At 51.4% G+C, this 9,339-nt stretch overlaps 1 protein-coding gene across 1 annotated transcript in view; it reads left to right on the top strand.

The window, feature by feature from the left end:
* The first annotated feature begins 5,460 nt into the window (after window positions 1-5,460).
* The window catches only part of KCNJ9 (potassium channel, inwardly rectifying subfamily J, member 9), a 3,996-nt gene continuing 117 nt past the window's right edge, over window positions 5,461-9,339 (top strand). Inside the window, exons 1-2 of the mRNA XM_011970400.1 lie at window positions 5,461-6,402; window positions 9,011-9,274. Of these exons, the coding sequence (XP_011825790.1) occupies window positions 5,553-6,402; window positions 9,011-9,274 (1,114 nt within the window). The 5' untranslated portion in view covers window positions 5,461-5,552. The remainder of the gene's footprint in view (window positions 6,403-9,010; window positions 9,275-9,339) is intronic.

The raw sequence follows: 9,339 nt of genomic DNA, 5'->3' as shown, positions 1-9,339 counted from the left end.
GGGGGTGCCCCCTGCAGGCCTCACAGGGTGGTGCCAGAACAGAGGAAGGTGGCATAGGCAGGGTGAGGCTTTTAGGACATCCCTGAGATGATGGTGATGATGGTGACCATGATGATGACCATGAAGAAGACAATGAGGAGGAGGAGGAAGAGGAAGATAGTAGCTAGCATTTACTGAGTACTAACAATGTGTCAGGCATTGCCTTATGTAGTCTTCATGACAACCCCCTAAGAGATGAGTAATATGGTTGTTCTCTTTCTAGACGAAAAATCTGAGGTTTAACGAGGTTAAGTAATTGGTTCACCCAGCTAGTAGTGGACAGAGGTGGGATTTGAACCCAAGTCATTGCCTCCCGAGCTTATATTATCCAGTACAGAATTTCTCACCTTACCAGGTCATTCCAGGAGCTTCTAGCCCTCCGTGTCCATCTCTATGTCTTCCTGCTCCTCTAGCTCATATTTTCTTGATCCAAATTTATAGGATCTGGATAAGAATAGATCCATATCTGGGATATAATAACACTGATAACAATAACAAAAACACTTTGCATTTGTAAACCACTTTCTTCTCTTCATTATTTCCCTGGGGAAAAATAAACAATAAGATATTTCTATTTCTCCAAATTTTGTTCTGATTTTTATCGGTGTTCCTGAAGCTATTTCAATATAGTCATGATCAATTTATAAGAATAATTTTAGGTTCTGCTTTTTTATGTAACTGTGTTATATACACATTCACATATTTAAACACAGCAATTATTATGGCTTTACAGTAACCCATGATGTTAATATGCCACAGATACTACATTACTGAGGCAGTGTAACTTTGTGAAGAGAACACTAGGCTGAGGCTGACAACACCAAATGCCGGCAGGAATGTGGAGCATCAGGAACAGGAATTTGTGGCTGATGGGAATGCAAAATGGTACAGCCACTTTGGAAGGAAGTGTGGCAGTTTCTTAAGAAACTAAACATACTCTTACCATATGATCCAGGAATCATGCTCCTTGGTATCTACCCAAAGGAGATGAAAATCCGCTAATGGATGTTTATAGCAGCTTTATTCATCATGGCCAAATCTTGAAAGCAACCAAGATGTCCTTCAGTAGGTAAATGGATAAATAAACCATGGCCATCCTGAAATGGAATATTATTCCATGCCAAAAAGAACTACAAAGCCCTGAAAAGACATGGAGGAACCTTAAATTTACATTACTAAGTGAAAGAAGCCAATTTGAAATGGCTACGTATTGTACAATTCCAACTATATGACTTTCCAGAGAAGGAAAATTATGGAAACAGGAAAAAGAGCAGTTGTTGCCAGGGGTTAGGGAAGGGGCATTGACTAGGCAGAGCGTAGAGAACTTTTACAGCAATGAGACTATAATGGTAGATACACATCATTGTATATTTGTCCAAACCCACAGAATGTACAACACCAAGAGTGAACCCTAATGTTGACTATGGACTTTGGGTGATTATGATGTCAATGTAGTTTTATCACATGTAAGCAATATGCCACTCTGGCGGAGGATGTTGACAGTGGGAGAGGTTGTGCATGTGTGGCGACTGGGGCATACAGAGACTCTCTATAACTTTCCTGTCAATTTTGCTCTGAATCTTGCCTTGTCGCCCAGGCTGGAGTGCAGTGGCGCGATTTCAGCTCACTGCAAGCTCCGCCTCCCGGGTTCCTGCCATTCTCCTGCCTCAGCCTCCCGCGTAGCTGGGACTACAAGCACCCGCCACCACACCCGGCTAATTTTTGTATTTTTAGTAGAGACGGGTTTCACCATGTTAGCTAGGATGGTCTTGATCTCCTGACCTCATGATCCGCCCACCTTGGCCTCCCAAAGTGCTGGGATTACAGGCGTGAGCCACCGTGCCCGGCCTAAGAAGTCTTTAAAAAAAAAAAAAATTAAAAAGCATGAGGTGATACAGATGTGGGAGTTTGACTCCTATCTCTGTCCAACTCTGTGACATTTGATAAATTACTTAACATGCCTCAGTTTTAGTTTCCTCATCTATAACTGGGAACAATAATACCTATCTGATAGAGTTGCCATGGGTATGAAATGAGGCATGTGTCTCGTTCATATCCGATATTCATGAATTAGTAGCAGTAGCCACTGTGTGTTTGTGTGTCTTTCTCCCTCATGGTTAATGAGCTCCTTGTGGGCAGGGACTTACTCATTCTGTAACCACCCATCTAACACACTGCCTGGCACTTGGGCTCCATAGAAGTTTGCTGAGTGAATACTTAGTAAGCTCTAACCTAGGCTTTTCTCTCTGGTGGACATTTGGGTTGTTTCCAGGGTTTTTGCTATGAACAAAATACATTTCAAAGCCTTCGTGTTTTTGTTGTTGTTGTTGTTTTGGGTGTTTTTTGTTTGTTTTTCATTTGATCTGCACACCCTGTGAAGCAGGCAGAAAGGGGATATTTGCACTTGTCCACACCCTGGTATAGATGGAATAACTGTGGCTCAGGGAAGTGAAGTGACTCCTATGGTCACAGTGCAAATCAGTGACAATAATTAGAACCCCTGACCCTGCCTTCCTTCCTTTAGTAGATCTATTTTCCTTCTAGCTACCGCCTTCTGGATCCATGGCCTCTCCAGAACTAGAGACCGTGATGGTCGGCCTGAGCTGAGAGCAGCACCTGCACACAGAGACCCATGTTGAAGGTGGTGAGCTGCCAGTTCCCAGATGGCCCTCTGAAACCCCAGGGAACCTAACACCTTATTCTCAAATACATGAAGACTTGTATTTTCCCCGAGCAAGGAGCTTCTTAGGAAAGAGCCAGTGTGCCAGCTTTGTTTTTCTTTCTTCTTCTTCTTTTTTTTTTTCCTATGAGGGGGTGAGGAGCCAAGCTCTGAGTTGTCCAGAAGGAGGGACTTAGGCTAAAAATAGCTATGGCGTGTGGTTTGGATCAACCCCTAGTGGTACCCAGGACTGGGGAGGGGAGGGGGATGCTCTGGAGCTGTCGCCAGACTGGTTGCCGTGGAAACGAGAGAGGAGCAGGGGAGCCTGGGAAGTAGGGATGACACAGATAGCAAGTCCTAGTCAGAGCCGCCGCTACATTTAGGAGAAACAGCGGTGTCTGCGGCTCCCACCCTTCAGGGGGCCCGTGGGGGGGGCGGTGTCAGGGGCATGGACGCCACCCCCCAGGGGTCTCTGCTGCCGGCTACTCTCCTCTCCACGTGCTGTGAGTTGAGTTGCGGGGGACTTGGGGTTTGGGCCCCTATTTCCAAGGCAAGTGGGGGTTTGGGAGGAGCTGGTTCTTGGGGGAGTTTACACCAGGTCTCTCCTTCCAAAAAATGAGCCCCCTTACTCCCCAGATCTCTAGAGGGAGGAAGAGGGGCCCAGGAAAAGTGGTACTGCGATCGTCTGCAAAGGGGTCATAGCATGCACAAGAAATGAGGAGTAGGTTGGAGGAACTGAAATTCTTGGAGGGAAGATGGAGAAATCAAGTCCTTGATCTTGGGATAGAGGTAACAATTTCACACTTTCCCTTCCCCTGAGAAAAATGCAGTCCCCCACTCAGGAAGACAGGATTTGGGACACATTCAAAATAAGGTTTGCCTAGATCCCTGGGGCAATGGAGAGTGAGAGAGTTCTGGGGGTGATCAGACATTGGGGTTCCTTCCCCATCCCTGGGCAAACAGATCTGCCTAAGCAGGCCGACTGGGGGTCAGATTACTTATGACCCTGAGAGAACATCTGGAAGCCTACCTGGAACTAAAGCTAGGATGATGAGAGCAGGGTCGTTTTCTGCATGACCTGGGGTCTCTGAGCCAGTCAATGCTTACTCTTCCTAAGGACATCTGAGTTTCAGGGAAGGAAAAGGAAGCTCATTGTCGGGGGCAGGGGAGACCCTAATCTTCCATTGCCATGGGGCTCTTGGACCCTGTGTCCCCTGACTCCATGGACAATAAATGCAGGGGGTGCCCCTAAGCTCAAAGCCATTTCATTTTGATTTCTCTTCCTGCTCTCTCTACCCCAACACACACACACACACACACACACACACACACACACACACATACCCTCTCCAGAGTGCTGACTGCACAGCACCTCACCCCAGAACATAAAATGCTGGAGTGCTAGGTTTAGAGTCACATACCCAGGCAGTTTCTCCCCAGGACCTGGTCAACCATCCAGGCCATCTGTGGTTCCTATGGCACACTCCTCCATCCCCCACCCACTAGCCAGCCCACGTTTCCGTGGAGTGGGAGGAGAGGATCATTCCCAGGAAAGAGAAGGGAAGGTGGAAGAGTCCCAAATCCTTATTCTAAACCTTTCCCTGTATGGTCCATATCTCCCAGAGGACCCTGGGTGCTTTGGGGAAGGGCTTTGGACCTCTCTCAGAGCAGACTGCAGCTCAGAGAACTCCTCAGAGGGAAGCATGTGAAGCAAAAGCAGGTGGGCTTCACTTGGAATGTGGGCTTTGGGGCATATGGCAGGTGGGGGCGGGGCTGGTGTTAGGATAGTCCATGGGAAGTAAGAGGCTGGGGGAAAATATAACTAGAGGGAGTGGGGAAATAAATGTGGGTGCTTGGTGCTTCACTTGATCTGATTCCATGTCTCTCATGAAGAATAGGATCCCAGAGGGATATGAGCCTAACTCTTGATAACTCTGGGCTTCCTTTCCCAGGCCTCTGTGTGGGGATCTTCCAGTTCCCCTCCCCATTTGCAAGCTGTCTCCACTAGGAGAAAAAACCCAAGGGAAATGGGGCTGGCCCAAGAGCAGTAGTGATCGGGGGTAGGTCTCAGGGAGGATTGCTAGTGGGAATTTCCTAATGTTCCACCCTTGTGCACTGGAGGGTTTCCACTGACTTTCCACGGCTTTCATTTTTTTCTCCTTTGTAAGCGTGTTGAGGGGAGGGAGTGGAGTGGAGTGAGTGAGGTCCAAGGAGGGAAGAATGAGAAAGACTGTGTGTCAGTCTTGGGGTGAACTTCAAAACAGCCTGCGAGGAGAGCCATTGGTGGTTGCACTGGCTACAGCTGGGGAAGAGATGGTGGAAGTCCTTAGGGCAGGGAGAGCTCCATTACCAGCCTGCCCCCCTCCCCAAAAATCCCCCAGTCTAGTGATTTCAGGAAGTCACTAGGGGGATCTGGGCCTGGGTCTTTGGCCCCGGGGCTGCCCCAGAGGTGCTGCACACCCCAGCTGGAGGTGATGGCACCAAGATCCCTGGTACCTCTTTCCCCTGAAAATCATCGTGGAACTTCTACAGTTCTATCCAGTTCAGGTACATTATTCCATTTGACCCTCACCACTTTCTGAGCCTGGGGGGCAGTTAGGGCTGAATGTGTTATTCCCAGAAATAGAGGCTGGGAAACACGAAGGGACTCGCCCAGGGCCCTCAGGGCTCGGTGCTGGCCCTGATGTCCCGTGTCTCCCCATCTCCCGAGGGGCCACTCATTCGGCAAACCTTTATTAAGCCCCTCCAGGATCCCCGACGCCGCCGAGGCGCCCAGCGACGCGCGGCGGGTGGCGGCAGCTCGGGCCCCCGCCGCACTCCAGGCGCCCGCAGCGCTCGCCCTGACGCGGCCGCCATGGCGCAGGAGAACGCTGCCTTCTCGCCCGGGCCGGAGGAGCCGCCGCGGCGCCGCGGCCGCCAGCGCTACGTGGAGAAGGATGGCAGGTGCAACGTGCAGCAGGGCAACGTGCGCGAGACATACCGCTACCTGACCGACCTGTTCACCACGCTGGTGGACCTGCAGTGGCGCCTCAGCCTGTTGTTCTTCGTGCTGGCCTATGCGCTCACCTGGCTCTTCTTCGGCGCCATCTGGTGGCTGATCGCCTACGGCCGCGGCGACCTGGAGCACCTGGAGGACACCGCGTGGACGCCGTGCGTCAACAACCTCAATGGCTTTGTGGCCGCCTTCCTCTTCTCCATCGAGACCGAGACCACCATCGGCTACGGGCACCGCGTCATCACCGACCAGTGCCCCGAGGGCATCGTGCTGCTGCTGCTGCAGGCCATCCTGGGCTCCATGGTGAACGCCTTCATGGTGGGCTGCATGTTCGTCAAGATCTCTCAGCCCAACAAGCGCGCCGCCACGCTCGTCTTCTCCTCGCACGCCGTGGTGTCGCTACGCGACGGGCGCCTCTGCCTCATGTTCCGCGTGGGCGACTTGCGCTCCTCACACATAGTGGAGGCCTCCATCCGCGCCAAGCTCATCCGCTCGCGCCAGACGCTGGAGGGCGAGTTTATCCCGCTGCACCAGACCGACCTCAGCGTGGGCTTCGACACGGGAGACGACCGCCTCTTCCTCGTCTCGCCGCTGGTTATCAGCCACGAGATCGACGCTGCCAGCCCCTTCTGGGAGGCGTCGCGCCGTGCCCTCGAGAGGGACGACTTCGAGATCGTTGTCATCCTCGAGGGCATGGTGGAAGCCACGGGTAGGAGCGGGCCTGGGGAGGGGAGCGGGGCTGGCAGAGGGTGGGCAGGGCCCAGGAAGGCAGGGGCAAGACGAGGGGCCAGGGGAGGTGGGGAGGATGGGTGAAGGGGCTGGTGGAGGATGACAGAGTGAGGTGAGACAGGGGTCGGGGGTGGAGGTGGAACCGAGCAACGCTGCAGAAGGCCAAGAGAAAGCTTGGAGGAATTCTTCGAAATGGCACTGGCGTGGGGCCCTGGGCCCAGAGGAATGTGTCACTTGGAATAGGGAGAGTAATAATAGCTAGTGCTCAGCCAGTACTCACCCTGTGTCATGCACAGTTCCAAAGCACTTTCCACCTCTGAGTCGATTTAATCCTAACAAGATTAAAGGTAACTTCTTGTTATTGTGCTCAATTTTCAGAGACGAGATTGCTCCAATGAGAAGTTAAGGAAATTGTCCACTTTCCTAAGCCAATAAGTGGCCATGCCTGGATTGGACACAGGCAATGTGGCTTCAATGTTTAGTGGTCCCGAGTTGGAAGGAGGGGTTAGGTTCAGGGGTTTTCTCACTGCAGCCAGGTTCAGGCCCCTGGAATTTGACGGTGAAGGTTTTCCATTGCCTGAGTTATTTCTAGGCTGGATCTTGAGGGGAGCTTAATACCTGGTCTCACTTCTGCCTCGGTTTCCCAATTCATCCATTTCCACTGACAAGGGATATAGATGATGTTACCATTTCTAGCCCTTTTCCAAAAGGAACTGGCAACTCATCTGTGATGTCAATAAGTCCAACCCAGACCTACACAGTGAAGGCTTTGGAAGCAGGTGGGAAAAGACCAGTGTTACAGGAGTCGCAAAGGAGTTTACTTAGGACTTGAGATCTAGAGGATGGATGAGGATGAGGAAACTGCGGGTGGAGGACCAAAGGCCCACTAGGGGGCGCGGCAGTCCCTGCTTCTGACGCCAGAGTTGCTGATGCTCCCTGCCGGCTTCGCTGACAAGCTGGTGCCTTCAGATGCTTTCCCTGGCCCCTTTAGGCTGAGCCTCCGCTTCACACCCCAACCCCACCTCCCCATCACTGTTCCCATTCCTGCTTAACCCCGACTCTTTCCCTTTCCCCCATTCACCCCGTTCCCTTTCCTCTCTCTCTCTCCAGCTGTCACTCCTTTTTTGCCAGTATCTCAGGCAGGCCCCTCACCCTCCAGTGAAGTTCCTGCCCGGCCCTCTTTTCTCTTTGTAGCCCCAGCCCTGCCCTCTCCTCCTCGAAGCCCTTCTCTGCCCAGTGTCCCTTATGCCTCTTTCTTCTCTCTCCCACTGGATATTTTCTATCCCAGCTTCACTGAGAAATACCAATGTCTCAGGGCCAGGCTTTCCGAGCTGACAGCCACTCTCCGGTTAGCTAATGTTCACTCTTCTGTTTCCCCTTGTTCCGAGATGGATACTGGTTGGGGGCAAGACCCTGTGACAGAAAGGAGAATGACCTGCCCTGAGGGGTGCACCAGTCCAACAGGAAGATAAGACACAGGCCCCGGACAGGGAGGACCAGGACAGAGGAGATAAGGACAGGAATCTGTCTGTTTTTCTAGAGAGATAAAGCTGGAAAGGATGGTAATATTTTGGGTGAGACAGTCAGGATTCAAGACGCTTTTGAAAAGCAAGAATAATGAGCCAAACCCCAGCAAGATGACATTTAAAAGGAATAAATATAAAATTCTACATTTAGGCTTTAAAAAAATCACTTATGTAAGCACAGCATGGAAGAGCACTGGTGAAAAAAAGAACTGGGAGTTTTAGTTGGCTACAGGCTTGATGTCGTAGCAATGTGATGCAGCCTCCAAAATGATTATGTAATGTTATCCTGGGCCCTATTAGTGAAAGCGTCATGGCCAGAAGAGAGAGATGGTGCACCTTCTCTTATGCGCGGAGCAGGCCACAGTTAGAAAATTTACTACACTCAAAATGCTTAAAGGGCCCTCCTTGGCCATTCTGGCTTGTAATCAAACAAGTAGAATTTTGGAAAACCAGGTCAAATGAGGAATCGTGGAGGAAGCCAGGGATGTTAAGTCAAGAAGAGAAAACATGAGGGAATCTGAGACTCCTGTTTTCAGATACTCAAAGGACTGTGAAGTGGGAGGGGAATGACACTAAGGGTTGGAAATCCCAGGGGACAGGTTTTAGCTCTGTATAAAGAACAACCCACCTATTAGAGCTATCATACAAAGGAGTGGGTCCTTTATGAAGTGGTGAGCTATCAATCCTGGGAGGTAATCAAGCACAAGCCAGATGCCCATTGTTAGAAATGCTCCTTTGGGGAGCCCTATATGGAGTGAGAAGTTGGACTAGATGATCCCCAAGGTTAGTTTCAAGGTTAAGCTTTTTTTGGCTGGCATCACCAAATGACAAGAGGGGAAAAAAGAGCTGGAGATGAAGAGGAATTGGGGCAAATGGAGAAGAGGTGAGGGAGCTGGGTAAGAACAGGAGTTAGGGCGGGGGAGAAAATGGACTGGACCAAAGGGAGGTGGGAGCCCTTAGGAAGGAATAGAAGGGAGGATGCTGGGAGTAGGGTGGTGGAATGAGAAGAGGAGAGGGAAGCCTGGAGCTGAGATCCCCCCTGACTCATGCCCCTCCTCTCAGGAATGACATGCCAAGCTCGGAGCTCCTACCTGGTAGACGAGGTGCTGTGGGGCCACCGCTTCACGTCAGTGCTGACTCTGGAGGACGGCTTCTACGAGGTGGACTATGCCAGCTTTCACGAGACTTTTGAGGTGCCCACACCTTCATGCAGTGCTCGAGAGCTGGCAGAGGCTGCGGCCCGCCTTGATGCCCATCTCTACTGGTCCATCCCCAGCCGGCTGGATGAGAAGGTGGAGGAGGAGGGGGCGGGCAGCCCAGGCCCCTGCCCCTGGCCCACCCAGGAGGCTCTGCCAGCTAAGCAGCGAGCAGGTGTCAGACACAGACTTCCC

Source organism: Mandrillus leucophaeus, unplaced genomic scaffold (assembly GCF_000951045.1).
Source record: "Mandrillus leucophaeus isolate KB7577 unplaced genomic scaffold, Mleu.le_1.0 Scaffold947, whole genome shotgun sequence".
In the NCBI taxonomy this organism is placed as follows: Eukaryota; Metazoa; Chordata; class Mammalia; order Primates; family Cercopithecidae; genus Mandrillus; species Mandrillus leucophaeus.
Note: the sequence above shows the minus strand (reverse complement) of the source record. Positions and strands in the feature narration are given on the sequence as shown.